The 15,643-nt window shown below is 41.4% G+C and overlaps 1 protein-coding gene across 1 annotated transcript; it reads left to right on the top strand.

The window, feature by feature from the left end:
* The first annotated feature begins 2,171 nt into the window (after positions 1–2,171).
* kif28 (kinesin family member 28) lies at positions 2,172–14,505 on the top strand. The gene is made up of 28 exons (XM_049562479.1): positions 2,172–2,192; positions 2,643–2,777; positions 4,212–4,403; positions 4,576–4,626; positions 4,787–4,939; positions 5,057–5,092; positions 5,313–5,432; positions 6,570–6,677; positions 7,365–7,519; positions 7,600–7,711; positions 7,813–7,880; positions 8,059–8,201; positions 8,292–8,413; positions 8,618–8,708; positions 8,878–8,938; positions 9,221–9,344; positions 9,438–9,573; positions 9,665–9,783; positions 10,885–10,992; positions 11,097–11,189; positions 11,359–11,499; positions 11,978–12,048; positions 12,127–12,261; positions 12,621–12,787; positions 13,160–13,254; positions 13,820–13,952; positions 14,063–14,196; positions 14,316–14,505. The coding sequence occupies exons 1-28, from the start codon at positions 2,172–2,174 to the stop codon at positions 14,472–14,474; spliced, it is 3,183 nt and encodes a 1,060-aa protein (XP_049418436.1). The 3' UTR covers positions 14,475–14,505.
* Positions 14,506–15,643: the final 1,138 nt, after the last annotated feature.

The raw sequence follows: 15,643 nt of genomic DNA on the forward strand, positions 1-15,643 counted from the left end.
GGCTGTCTTTGTGTATTTACTTTCCTCTTGGACAATAAAATAAAAGCAATTTAGGCATGAAAATATATTTTTGGGACAAAACACACTGGTGGATAGCAGTGTGAGAGAGGCATATATATTTTTGGAGTTTACACGTCCCGCTCATACTCACTTGATTTCACTTGATCTTGTGTCTGTGGCCATTTTGTGTTGGACGATTTGCGACGCTCCCCATAATCTGCTTAGTTCTCTGGACACAGAATGAATGGCACAAGGGAAAGCAATCAATGTGGGCTTTTAGAAGCTCCCATTAATAAAACCAGAGAGACTGAACTGAACCTGCCTCAGATGAAGAGGTTTTATCACATTCTCTTTTATTTTATTTTTTTGTTTTGTTTTGTTTTTGTTGTTGTTTACTTTTAAGATTTTCGAGGCCTGCTGTTTTTTCTTTTTAAGAAGAAAAGCAACCATCCCAGTGGAGACAGAATATTTCTACTGATAGATTTGTATATAGTCTTTTGCTATGTTCCAAATAAAATTAATAAATAAATCATAAAAGGATTACGTTCATTTTCAAGCTGAATGCGTTTGATCATCTAATCAGACTGCCTACGCCATAGTCTTAACATTTGGGGGATTTTCTGTGAGAGGCAGACTTGTACACTAATGCCATCAGATCTGGACTGTTTTTGTATGTAATGGGGATGTTGTACAGTGTGAAAGAAAGACTTGCACAGCGGTTTGGAGTTGTTAAAATAGTTTTGGGACATGTTAATAGGCTTGTTTAATTAAATTTATGGCACCCACCATCTGACACATAGGCTATTTTCTGATGAATGTATGTAGAATGTCTTATTTTTGATGACTGCTCTTTGATAAATATGGTTAAGCTTGAATACTTCTCTACTCCTGGTGTTGAGTGATTGTCTCAAGAGATCTAATTCACCATCTTTAATTGTGTTTGTTAGTTTGGTGGGCGGACAGAACGACTGGGCCACAGCGCCCTTTTCTTTCTGTCTGATGTGTGCAGTGAACCACTGAGAGGAGCTACAAGCGTCTCATTATCCCTCCAAACAGCAGAGACCAGATCCTGCTGCTGCCTCAGACTGGGTGTCTGCAGGTCCTTAAAATGACTTTAATTTAATTTGACAAATATAAGGCCTTAAAAGACATTAAATAATATTTAATTTGTGATGTCTGAATTGCAGCAGACATTTTATCTAATTTAATTTATCCATCTTTTAGTTGTGTGTGTCACAATGATTCAAACCCTTCTGTGTGAAAGCCCACATTTCTGATGTTACAAATCTTTTAACCTTCCACTGAACCTAAGAGTGTCTTTTTACTTCACACCTGCACCTAACCTGTTGGCAAAATGTAGATTAACCCTTTGAAACCTGAGCGAATTAGCTTGACTTTTATTCAAAAACATGGAAAAAAGGCAATGAGAAATTTATGACATGTCCCATAAATTAACAAGATATTTAAATGTTTTAAAAAGTAACTTTAGTAACTAAGAAATTACCCCAAAATAACAAAATTAAAAAATCATTACCTTTAACAAAAAAAGTTTAAAAAAAAAAAAAATTACCTGAAAATGAGAAAAAAAGAAAAGTAAAAAGCCAAAACCCCAACAAAACCTGAAAAAGATCGCTAAAAATCTATATCTATTTTCTGTAACATAATTTTAAATATATATTCAGAACTTGACATTTCACTGTTTTTTTGATAATTTTCTAATAATGTTCATTGCCTTTTCCCTCATGATTTGATAGAAATCAAACCAAAAATCAATTTTTTTCAGGTTTTGATAGTTAAAGTGCTTGTGAAAGGCATCTAAATGCAGCACAAGAAAATGGATATCGATCCAGGTTTAAGAGGGTTTCACTTAACTCACTCTAATAACCATATTACTACATTAAACCTACCTCTGCAATGTTTCAAGAAGAAAAAGATAATTTGTCCAAAAAATAAGTCTTAAATTTGATTACAATTTTTCTTTGAAAGGTCTTTTAAAAAGTAGTAAATGTCAGTGTTGGATGCCTGCAGACTCCTGGCTCAGATATCAGATGTCAGATGAACCTAATCAGTCTTTTAAATGTCAGGTCAGGTTATGGTTAATGTCAATGTATTCGCTGTGAAGTTTAATTTCAGAAAGTCACTGGAATGTTGACACAAACGTAGCTGTAAACATGTCACCGCCCTGTGTGAATGTGACTGTTTCCCAGAGCTCTGTTTCTCTTCTATAATTTATAGCGTCAGAGCAGGTGAAAGTGAAACCAGCCTTATCTCCACAGCTCCACTTTACTGACTGAACACCAGCATAGGGACTAATGATACAGCAAGTTAAAAGCATATTTCTCCCCACATTAAATACTGATGATTAGTATGACACAACAAAGCACCAGTCATGTTGCCAGTTAATATTTAATTTTAGCATGTGGCACTGTCTACCACACATCATCGGCTGTTTTAGTTTAGACTCAAGTGTTCAGGGTCACATCCACTTTTCATTAAGCAATGTAAAAGTTTGTTTGCCCCATCGTGTCAGTAAACCCTCATGAAGCATTTCCTGACAGGCTAATACAGACACCACAGTTTCTCCCCGTCACACTGACCTGTGTCCATGTCAACGTGTAACCTGACACAGTTGTGCGTCGCAGTGTGAGGGAGCGGATCAGTCAGTGTGCCAGTCTCCTGTGCTGACACCTGCCTGCTGCACCATGAGGGCCAAAGCCTCAGACATGCACAGCAAGGACTGTGTCAAGGTGGCCGTCAGAGTCCGGCCGTTCAACAAGGTCAGTGTGCAGACGATTTTGTGGCGAGTTATTTATTTGCCTGATGTTTTCCTGATGTGTTTGCATTGCAATGTACTTTAACCTTATGGTATCACCCTCTCTGATATGTTACTGTATACTGTGTACACACTGAGTGTAAAGAAAGCCTGTGTAAACCACTGAGAATACAGCAGGTGAGATGATTAAGGATGGGGAGGGAGGATGTTGTGCGGCCTGGAGCTCAGATGAACACTAGTGGCTCTGGTGGCACAGCAGATACTTAGTCTTACGGGAGACACTTCAGGAGAACAGGGTGCAATTTTTAACTAATAGATAACACCATGAAACTTTCCGAGTTTATTACTTACAGTAAAACGAATATTTTTTTGTGATGTTGCATGTTTAAAAATGCAGATGAGTAGTGGAGAGTATTTGGAGTGTACCCACCTCTTTTCCTGGCCATTTACAGTACACCCACCTCTCCACCAAAAAGCCACTGGAATATCTTGAACAGTATACCCACTCCCTCCTCGGTAACCTACCCATCTAACTAGTAGTAAGCCCGCCTCATCAACTACTACTACACCACTGCAAATGAGGCATTGTCTAATTAAATAAACACTGATTTGCAGATATTTCCAGGGCAAATTGGGAACATTGGATAAAGTCAGGTTCAAATTTCTTGTTTCATTTTGTTGTCATATCAGAGTCAAAGTTTTTACAGAGGGAGTTTTGAATTTCTCTCTTTCTTACTCCAAAAATCAGAAAATTTGGTCAACAGCCATTAAAAATAAATTTTCACCATGTTTTTAGGAATAAAACTTTCTATAAATCAGGATATGAATGATATATGAATAGACCCCTCTGTCAAAACCTTCAGAATACTGACAGGCGTAAACCTGGAAACCATGGAAGTGCTACAGAGTTTGAAATTTTTTTATTCATCTGTTGTCTTGTCTAAAAATAAGACAACAGATGAATACAGTATAAATTTTAACATATGGATATCATCATGAAACTTCCCCAGTTGATTACTTTCATTTAAACAATTTTTTATTGTTTTTAGTTTTCTGAAATGTTATGTTTAAATGTCTAAATAAGACATTATCTGATTAATTATGTACTTTGCAGAACAAAAATCTACAACACCTAAATGTGTACCTTTTTTTCCCACTGGCTTGAGGAAACATGTTATGGAAGCAAAATAACCCAAAATCTCAAATTGACCAGTGCATGGAAAAACAATGTTTTCACCTGGGGTGTCTCGTCTAGTACTTGTTCTTATTCTCCATTATCAGACTCTCACATATTTGTTTATTTATTTCTTCATTGATTCCACAGAATTTTTTATCTTCTTCTTCACTTTTTCCTGTTTTCCTTGTGATCGAGAGAAAATCCTCCCACAAACTTTTTCTCTTCTCTTCTCACCCTCCTTCATTTCCTCCCTCCTTTCAGAGAGAGCGGGATGCAGGCAGCCGATGTATCATCTCCATGGTGTCCAGCTCCATTACCATCCAGGACCCGCGTGAGTCCCAGAGCCGTCGTTCATTTTGTTTTGACTACGCCTACTGGTCACACAGTGGCTTCACACGAGACCGTGGAGGCCTGTTTGTGCCTGAGGAGCCTGGGGGACGATACGCCGACCAGGTCAGCTCCGAGGCATCCTGGTAGAACAGGGAGAGAGTTGGTACATTTATTACAGCCAACAGAACATAATGAATGATGTGTGATAAGCAAGTAGAAGATACAAAATATTAGAGATTATAAATGCAGACTGAGCTAATGATTCTGAGTGAGATGAAATATTTTCCGTCCCCAGGACAGTGTGTTCCAGGACCTGGGGGAGGGAATACTGGAGAATGCACTACAGGTAGCAATCATCAGATATTTAACTGGAGTTTAATTCAGTTTTATATCCCAGAGCTCTGTGGTTTTGTTCTGTGCTAGTGGACTAAAATAATTTTAGGGTTCTACTGTGTCTCCAGTTCAGATCTGTTCTGATAGCTAAAGTCCTGACATGATGTCTGCAGGGTTACAACGCCACGCTGCTGGCCTACGGGCAGACAGGCTCAGGGAAGAGTTACTCCATGGTGGGTTACGGGCCTAACAAAGGTCTGGTTCCTAAACTGTGTGACCGACTGTTTCAGGCCATCAGAGAGAACCAGGACAGCAGACAGTGTCAGGTAAACTGTGTGTGTGGCTGTTTGGGGTCGTCATAAATTATCAGCACACAGTTTCGTGTACAGCCGCGTGGTAGTTGTGGAAAAATCTGAATGTCTTTATTCTTGATGTCCACACAGGTGTTTTTCAGCATGTTGGAGATCTATAATGAGCAGGTAACAGCAGGGAAACACAGCTGCGGCCATTTTTATGTGTTTGTGTGTATGTTTGTTTTATTTTAGTGTAGCTGCTATTCATCAACTCCTTTTGTGTGTTATCTCCTACGTCTCTGCCTATTACATCCACTGAGAAGTAACTGCTTTGATGAATGACCAGCACTTTCTGCTTCCGTCATCTCTACCTTTTTTTTATTTTGTCCCTCTCCTCTCTGTCCAGGTGATTGACCTGCTGTCTCGGGGGTCTCGTACTCCAGGGGGGCTCAGAGTCAGAGAGGAGCAGCAGAGAGGCTTCTATGTGGAGGGTCTCCGAACAGTCCCGTGTGACAGCGCCCCACAGGTAGAGGGATGGATGGAGAGAAACACGTCAGCGTACAGTAACAGACTCTGTGAGACAGTGTACGGGAGCTGGATAGACAATTGACAGTGTTGTGTGCTGAAACCTAAGTGACCTGCCAGTTTTGTAATCATAGAATTATGATTAGGAGCCACAAGGAAAATAAATGAGAGCTACTAGGGATGTTTTGGGATATTTCAGGTATCCTTCTGTACACTCTATCAGTGTTTTGTATTTGGAATAGGGCTGCATTGGTATGAGATATTCACAGTATGATAATTGTCTCAAAGAACATCACAGTATGACAGTATTACACAGTTTTTGTTAATATTACCAGTTACTAATCAACTGTTGGTGATTACAAAGGGGTTATATGCAAATATATTCTTCTCTGGGGCGCCGGTAGCGTGGTGGATACTGCCAGCGCCCCATGTACAGAGGTGATGCCTCGTTGCAGCGGTCGTAGGTTCGACTCCGGCTTGCAACCCTTTGCTGCATGTCAACCCCTACTCTCTCTCTCTCTCCCCATTTCAATCTGTCCTGTTCATTAAAGGCAAAAAAGCCCAAAACGTAATCTTAAACAAAAAAAAATCTTCTCTGTAAAATGTTTACATGTAGAGCATACCGTTTATTTTGTTGCGTTGCATCTTTCAGCCATGCAGGAAGCCTGTCTCCATTTTTCAGATTTATTGCCCAGTTTTTAAAACAGTTGTAAGAAAAGTTAGCAAAAAGTAATCAAATGAAATAAGTTGCATTACTCTGATGGAGTAATTAGTTACATTGCTTATTACATTTTAACAGGGTAACTAGTAATCTGTGGCCTGTTACAACATAAAGTAACCTTCCCATCACTGGTTACAGTGACCCTTAAAGGAATAAAAACAGAAGTTGTTTTTGTATAACAAATGCTTTATTATGTTGAAACTTGAAACCATTTTTTAAAATGTAAGAATGTGTAAAAAAGTCAGTCGAAGAGCAAAGGAAATGCACAGGTGCACACAGGAGAGATTCTCCATCCGGTTACATTTTTCTTCCAATACTGATAATGATAAGCAAATGTACGCAATATGGTAACTGTTCATTTTCATACCAGGACATAGTAAGGTGGAATCATGTTGAAGTGTGAATGTTACCATGCAGGTGGAGCAGTTGATGGAACAGGGGACCAGGACCCGAACCACTGCTGCCACTCACATGAACGCCAACAGCAGTCGCTCGCACATGCTCATCATCCTCCAGCTCAAACAGGTGAGTGGCTCCACCTTCAGCCCTACGACAAAGCACATGTTCTCCAAGGTATGTCATTTACCTCCACATGTGCTGGTGTCTCTGTATCTGTCTAACAGGGTTGGGTAGTTAAGGATTTCATGTGATTGGGATTATGTAATCAGATTACAAAAATAAGTAACTATAATCAGATTAGATAACATTTGAAAAAAATATATATAGTACTTATATAGTAGTTACTTGTCAAGGATTACCTGACTTTTTTTTTTTTGCTTTTTTCTCGATGAGGATTATGGAACATTTTGAGTCAGTGCTCCTCTTACCTTACAAAAAGTCCTCCATGTGACCTTTGATATAAAAACAGCAGCAACAGAAACTTGAACAAAACAAACAGCATCCCACACACTGTAGAACACACACAGTACACCTGTACTTTGTGTCAGTACTGTTTTTATAAGAGTAATTGATTTGACAGCTGTAAATGGCCAATATTTAACAACAATATTATTTGTTCTTGCACTGAAAATATTTTTAGATGTTTAAAGAGAAAAAAACATTTGACTTTGAAGTAATCCAAAAGTATTCAAATTAGATTACTTTTTTCTTTACTTTTTTATGTTACTGATTATTGCCATGTAATCTGTGTTCAGTACATGTGAAAGTAATATGATCCAAATTGTTGCTGAAATCACTGTGACTTCCTGTCAGATCTTTTCCAAAGAGAGCATCACAAAGCAGTCCAACATCAACCTGGTGGACCTGGCCGGCAGTGAGCGTCAGCGGTCGTCAGGGTCGGAGGCCGACAGACTCAAAGAGGGCACAGCCATCAACCTGAGCCTCACCACCCTGGGCAATGTCATCAGGTCGGCCTGGTGTTTAGTTTGATTTGTTTATCATTCACTTTGGTTCATCAGTATCTTTCACACCCTCTCCTCTCCTGCAGCGCCCTCGCCGATGTGGCGGTGGGAAAGAAGGTTGTCCATATACCCTACAGAGACTCAGTGCTCACCAAGCTGCTGCAGTCTGCACTGGGAGGCAACAGTCGCACTGTCATGGTAACAGACACTTTATAGGAAAGGGTGCTAACACACACTGATGTTGCATTGTGTTCATTAATGTGGTCATTTCTAAATCTGAGCTTTGATAAATGTTCAAGATTGCCACACTGAGCCCTGCTGACATCTGCTATGAGGAGTCTCTGTCAACCCTGCGCTATGCCGAGAGGTACGAGCAACCATTCATGCAGGGTAACCATGACTACAGCAGGTTGTCACCATAAAAAAAAAATTTGCCTCCTCCTTTTCCCCTGTTTTGTTTTGGTCTTCCTCTTGTTTCCTCTGCTCCACCTGTGCCCCATCCACACCCCTCTCCCACTGTATCCCCAATACTCTCAACTCTTCAGGGCAAAGCGTATCCAGAACCGAGCAGTGGTGAACGAGAGCCCCACTGAGCGTCTGGTTAAAGAGCTGAAGGCTGAGAACGCCAGACTGCTGCAGCGCCTGAGCCGGCTGGGCCAGGAGGGACGCAGAGCTAACGACGAGACCAGTAAGGCTCACTTTTAGGATAAAAACAAAAAGAATTCAGCAGATGAGGGTGAACACTAATGTGTATGTGTGTGTGCGTGTGTGTGTTAAGAGGAGCTTCGTCAGCTGCTGACCCACAATGAGCTCCAGATCAGAGCCATTCAGACTCTGTGGGAACAACACCTGCAGGAGGCGCTGAAGGACTGGGAGCAGCAGTATGCTAACATCACACAGGTACACACACAAATACATCCAAACACACACACACACACACACACACACACACACACACACACACACACACACACAGGAGTTTCTGTAGTTTCTTATGGCCTTTGGAGCACAGAGCTTTAATGAACATGGTGAAGGTTTAGCGTATAAATACATCTTTGTATTTGTCCTTCACTCCTGTTGCCACGTGTGATGTTCCTCTGTCAGGAGAGGAGGATGATGCAGATGCATCCCTACATCCTGAACATCAACGAGGACGCTCAGCTGTCAGGAGTGGTCAAGCTTTTCATTCAGGAGGGTAAGTCTGTCTGTATCTCTTTATACTATTTCAGTTCATGGAGAATGCCACAGATATAAGTGAGCCAGAGAGCCAAAGTGACTGAGCAGTTTCACATTACCTGACAGACCCATTGCTACAGTTTTTAACGTGTTCATTAGCACCTATTAATTACTGTTTTGTGCTGCAGGTGAGTGGGACATTGGCCTGTGTGACTCCTCCCCAAGATCCATCTCTATCAAAGGCTTAGGGTGAGTTTATATCACGTCCAGGGATAAAAGAACTGCAAGTGAGATAAGAGACACTCCACAGCCCACACATAATGTCTAAAAGTGGATTTGAATGACGTAATTGATTGACAACCTCTTTTCGAGTGCATTCCACAAGTGCATGCTGGGATAAGCTGCAGGCCCTGTGACCCGTAAAATGAGATGTGCATGAGTGCAGGCTCGTCTGGAAGCTCAGTATTTTTCATTATCTTTGGGTTTACACACACCTGTTTATGTTTGCACATGTGTGTGTTCATGTGTCAGGATCCAGGAGCGTCATGCTGTGTTCAGGAATGAACAGCGCCGAGTAACCCTGACCCCGCTGGCAGGGTCCAAGGTCACTGTCAACGGCAACGCTGTCTCCCAGACAACTGAGCTGCAGCACCTGGTTGGTGTCAACACATATGCAAACTTTATGATAAGACTGTGTGACATAGACACACAAACACTCAGGCATTTTTCCTTTTTCCTGTCCCTCCAGGACCGGCTCATTCTCGGCTCCAACTGCACCTACCTGTTCATTGGTTATCCGTCTGAGAGGGGCGGGGATGACTGGAGCCGCTACGACTATGACTACTTCCAGTCTGAGCTGGCGGCTGCTGAGGGCATCCACTTGGGTGAGTCACAGGATCGAATTGATAAGTGGAAGAAAAGGAGGTTTATCTTTGGAGGTAACTTATCAGGTATCATCTCTGTGCCTGTGTTTAGGTGAGTCCAGTGCTGGCTCCAGTCAGACAGACCCCAGTCTGCTGGCCGTCTTCTATGACTACATCAAACTGATGCCCATGGTGGCTGAGGCCAATCAGATTAGCCAGGAGCTGAACAAGGTGACACACACACACGCAGCGAATGTCCAGATTCACTGCACTGACATTCAGTGTTAAACTGCTGTGTTGTTTCTGCTCTGGTTTTTAAGAAGATGAGTATCTATCTGGTTATTACTTTCTTACTGGAGGCAGCTATATTTGTAAATCAACTAAAATATATGTTCTTAATTTTAAAGTCTTATGCGGTCATTGCTGTGTTGTAACAATTAAAGGTCCAGTGTGTAAGATCTAGGGGGATTTAGTGGCATCTAGTGGTGAGGATTTCAGATCACAACCAGCTGAAACTTCTCTGGGTTAGAATTCCTTCAGTGTTTGTTCAAGAGGATTTTATTGGGGACCAAATTATCCACAGAGGTGTTCACCTCTCCAAAACAAACAGACCCAGTGATTAAAACCAGTTAAATACTGAATGAAGTAGTTTCAGTTTACAATCAGTGTTTCTCCGATGCTGTTTGGCACATCGCAGAAGGGCTCCTATCCCAGCACCTGCTAATGTATGCTGACCTTTTCCTCTGATAACTAAATGTGTGCTCACTTTACTTCCGATCCAGATGTTCAGGAGGACCCAGTGATTTAAACCAGTAAAAACGCTGAGCAAGGCAGTTTCACGTTACAAATTAGTGTTTATTCGATGCTGTTCAACATGTCGGAGACAGGATAATAGCTTAGCACCTGCTAATATTTGTTCACTTAATTTCTCTGGTAACTTCAGATCCAGTCGTTTAACGTGAGCTACTTTTTCTGGAGAGATCTCTTCCTCTCCGAAACAAATGAACATGGTGATTTAAAATGGTACAAACCCTGAATAAAGCAGTTTCACATTAAAAAAAGTGCCATTCCGACAATCTTGTCGCAGAGGGGCTTCTAACTACAGTAACTGATGCAAAAAATGTAAATGCAAATAACCCTACCTAGAGCCAGTGTTGGGTTTGTCCATTAAAGGCTACTGTAGAAACATGGCAGACTCTGTGGATGCAGTCCTGTTCCCAATGAAAACATATTTATGATAGGCCTATATCTTTTCTGCCAATATGTCCCCCTAAATCCTACACACTGGACCTTTAATAAACACCTGCAATTTATCATCTGCCATGTTTGCAGGGGGTGGAGTTTAAGTTGGAGATCAAGAATCTGGCACTGTCGGATCCAAAAGGACATGATCTGGAGAAGGAGATTGTTGTCCGAGTCACCTCTGTTGGAAGAAAACAGGTCAGTCCATCTCTCTGAATGTATCTTAATGCACCCCAGCTCATTATCTTCGTATAATTTCAGTTGGATTCTTTGTCTAAACTACTGTCGCACTTCCTCCCCAGGTGTGGATGTGGTCCAAGGCCAAGTTTGTGAACCGTAAATTCCTGATGGAGGAAGCCTACCAGCAGCACCAGGCTGAGAGGAGCAGAGACAGTGTAATTCAATAAATAGAACACTGCTCAAGTTTTTCAAAATGTTGCAAAGAGACTTTTTACAAATTAACAGAAATGTATTCGTGTGTCTGTTTTTGTTGTCCCTTCTTTGATGTTGTAGATAATCAGCAATCCTAAAAATGTTGATCTGTCTTTTGGTTCTTGCCGTCAGAGAGCCGAGGGGCTTTCTACAGTTGCATTACCCAGAGACAAAGACCCGTTCTGGGATCCTGTGGAGCCTCTGCTCCTGGGCACTGCTCACCTCTGGCTGCAGTCTTTGGCCTTCCGCATCCCTCTGGAAGAGCAACTCGAGGTACACACACGCTACATATACACACACACCTCCACATCTGACAGTATTGTTGGATGGTACTGAGAGGTGAACACAGAGTGGTATTTGGCTGATGATGTCAAGGGAAGGTCAGTCTTCCCTTTGATGAATAAAAGAATAACTTCATGAGCTTCAGTTGTCATGAATTGAATATATTAGTTTATTACAGCATCTTGGTACAGCATGCATAGACATAGTCATACCAAAAACTTAAATTAACTTTACATTCACTCACCCTCATACAGGGTATCCTACATCATAAATGTATAATCATACTACCAGGGGGGAGACAAAACAATGTTGAGTAACCCTCGGTTACACCCTGAGCCTCCTCATATAAAGTATGCAAAGTGTGACAGACTGAGGCCTTCCAAATTACCAGACTCTGACAATACACAAACCACACATTTCTTCATAATTAATATTTATTTCTACCACAGTTTATAATCTCTGTGTGCAGGTGCTGGGGTCAGAGGGCACAGAGGAGGCCATTCTACAAGCACAGCTGGTCCCCTGCAGCTCCACGGGACTGTATGACACACACACAATGTGAATAATCCTAATAAGCACATAGAGATACATTAGTAAATAATATCTCTCACCTTTCAGCCCTCTGGGTGAGGACGACATTCTGATCGACCCGTCTGAGTTACTGGGTCGACGACTGGACTTCCAGCTGGTCCTGGAACAGTGCTGTGGACTGCGCTGGATCAGAGAGGCCCGCAACAGAGGGGTCCAAATTGGGTGAGGCATATGTGGCTACATGTGGAGGCATGGAAGTGCAGGGATGATACAGAGAATACCTACAGTGAATTATGGCCCATGAACAGCGGTCATCAATGAATTTAGTATTTTATACATGTAATAAAAGAAGTCATAAAAAAGTCATAGTATCTTATGTCATTAAAAAAGCAGAGCATGCACAGGGACCATGCCGGGGGTCACCAGTGAATTTAGCATAGATTTTTTTTTTCTGTTATCTGTGGCATTTTTAGTACGGTAATGTCATGATAGAGTTTTGGAGAATAACTGTCTTCTGACTTCACACATCCACAAGTGAGACACTGTTCTTTGTTCTCCTTCATTCTCCTCCACTCACTCAGTTTCAGGTTGTTTGACTGCAGTCAGCCTCTCTACACTCCGGCTGTGTGGCATAACGTCAATCCTCTGCTGGATCACAGAGTTCACTTTGCCTCCCTCCACACCTCCCAACGTCTGCTGGATTACCTGCAGAGCAGCGCTGTAGTGCTGGAGCTCTGGGGCCTTCAAGGTGAGGATGAAGAGATGGACGCATGATTGGACAAGAAAAAAATCTGGAGGCCTTGATCTCATGGATTTCAGTAAATATTTGCTACAAACAGTGCATGTAAAATCAGTATGCTATATAGTAGTATTTAGTACATAGTTATGAATACTGTATTTCACACTGCTGTAAATGATCTCCTGTCCCAGCAACAGCTCAAAATGAAAGTAATCAGATATTAAACACCCAGTCTGATGCTCCCTCAGACTCATTAGAGCGGCTCCCTGTCAGACACATCTCATTATTATCATGTTCACGTCAGTGCTAAAAATGTACAACTGACAAAATAAACAGTAGGTATCGTTAAAGCAGCCGATGCGTGTTGGCTTTCTGTTCCAGAGGGTTGTACTGACCTGATCTCATCTCTGGAGGGAGTGAGGATGACTACAGAGGGTATCTTCATCATTGAAGAGGCAGGCACAACAGACATGGCAGTGAGTTTAACACTGAGTTTGTATTCATGTGTCAGGAATGAGCTTTCCTTTCAATGTTTTTCTAAATCTACACATACACACTACGGAGGAGACACATGTGTAACCTAATACATTATGTATTCTTGCTGAACATGTTTCTGAAATGTTGCGTGGAACAAAAAAGAGATGTTATTTTTTATTATTGAAAGAATTATCTGGACAGCGATCATGTCTTTATTTTGAACCATCTCATTTTAAATGGAAAGTTTTTATCCATAAATGCAAATGGTCTGAAAGGAAGCCCAATGTCCAGCACTTCAAGCATGAAACTGTACTTTTTGTAACATATTTTTTGGGCACTTTGGGCACCACAGGCTGAGCGCCATTTAGTTCCATTAACGTGAGAGAAGGCAGACATCTTTACGACCGACCTTGCCAACACTCAGCACTTTTGATTTTGGGTTCCTTTAATGAGAAATTTCAAGCAACAACAATCATAATGCAAAAATTTCAATAACTGTGCTCATATAAATGAGTGTGTGTGTGTGTGTGTGTGTGTGTGTGTGTGTGTGTGTGTGTGTTGCAGCCTGTAGACTCCACAGAGCTCAGCTGTTCAGTCAGAGTTCTTCAGCAGGACTTGGAGGAGCTGAGGAGTGTTAATGCATCACTGAGAAAAGAGAATCACAGTCTGAGAGAACAACTCAGTGCAGCCAGGAACAGTAACTGAGATATGACAGTTCAGAGTCATACACTTTGGATAGAAAAATATTCATACTCATGAAATATAAAAAGTAAGATTATATGACACCTTCCTCCGTCTGTGTGTTAGGTGGGGAGAGTGTGCGAGGTCGATCGGTGCGTCCCAGCTGTGATGCAGAGTTCGCTCGTGCTCTCAAAGTTTTCTACCACAGCATGACCTCAGTCAGGGGTCAGCTGCAACGCCTACGCAGACACAAGCCCAGCGTATGTATCCATGCCTAGACCCTGGTGGTGGAAGAGGTGGTAGCCCTAGAGCATGCAGTACATGTTTGCAGTAAACTGCTGATGTTAGTTTTGAGGTTATGTGTTCCTGTTGTTTCCAGGAGGAGTCCGACCTGCTGGGGCTCAGACTGTTTGTGGACGAGCAGAGTCGTCTGCTGAGGGACTTTTCTGAGCAGCTGGAACAGAGCGTCTCCACACTCAAACAAGATGTAGCCGCCATCGTCCGCCGCAAACGAGAGCGATCGGGAATCTGGTCTTGACGGAGTTACATGTTTACAGATTTCTTACAAAGTCTTATGAATGTCTCTGTTCATTCTTTCCTTTAAAACACAGCAGCAGACATTTCCAATGTGAGGTGTGAGGTGTGTGTGTGTGTGTGTAAGGTGAAGATGCTGCCCTTTCTAAGTAGTTGTTTCCAAATGTGGTCACTGAACTGAACGTTTACATGTTAAAGATTCATAAAATGATGTCAAGATATAGATTTGTCATTTGATGTAATTGGATTTCTTTTTTACTAATAGTTACTTTATATGCCTCCATGCAGGCGACAGCCATCGCTAGAGGCATTACGTTTTCGAGTTGTCCATCCCGTTCTTGTGATTGTGATATCTCAAGAACACCTAAACATAATTTCTTCAACTTTGGCACTAATGGCCACTTGGACTTAATGATGACCTGATAGATTTTGGTGGTCACTGGTCAAAGATCAAGGTCACCGTGACCTTGCATCCATCTCATTCTTGCGAACGCAATATTTCAAGAACACCTTCTGGGAATTCCTTGTACTGTGGACTGAAGAATAAACTTTAGATTAGAATTTGGTGGTTGAAGGTCAAGGTCAGTGTGACCTCACCAAACATGTTTTTGGCTGTAACTCAATAATTCCTATGCTAATTATGACAAAACTTCACACAAATGTCTAATAGGATATAATTCTAGTTTCTGTAAATAATTTGGTATTCAGATGTCTTAACCATTTTAATCAAAATGCATATTATTTTTAAAGAATTGAACTGGCTCCCTGTTACAGGTAGAATTTAACAGTTAAAACATAATATGGTTTACAAGACTGTACAAGGTCTATGTCCAAATTATTTTACCGGTGTGTTTGGAACTGTCATGGCCTGAGGGCTAGTGTGTCTTACCTGAAACAACCCAGTCTAAAAAGTAAAGTAGGAAGAAGCACATTTTCTCTAGGGGGGAGGAGTTGAGTAAATTCCCAAGTGAAATTAAATCTGCATATTCTGAATATAAAAAAAAATGGTGAAAAAAGGGATGCTGAATAAGTTAGTCTATTGTAGGACAGTTCTCAGTTTCTGGTCTGGTTTCTGAATTTGAGTGTTTTTATTTTCTTTTATCACTATATGACACTGTTAATTTGATGTATTTTCATCACGTGTATCAGTGTGAAAATGGGATATTAGTAGCA

This window comes from Epinephelus fuscoguttatus, linkage group LG2 (genome assembly GCF_011397635.1).
Source record: "Epinephelus fuscoguttatus linkage group LG2, E.fuscoguttatus.final_Chr_v1".
NCBI classification, from domain to species: Eukaryota; Metazoa; Chordata; class Actinopteri; order Perciformes; family Serranidae; genus Epinephelus; species Epinephelus fuscoguttatus.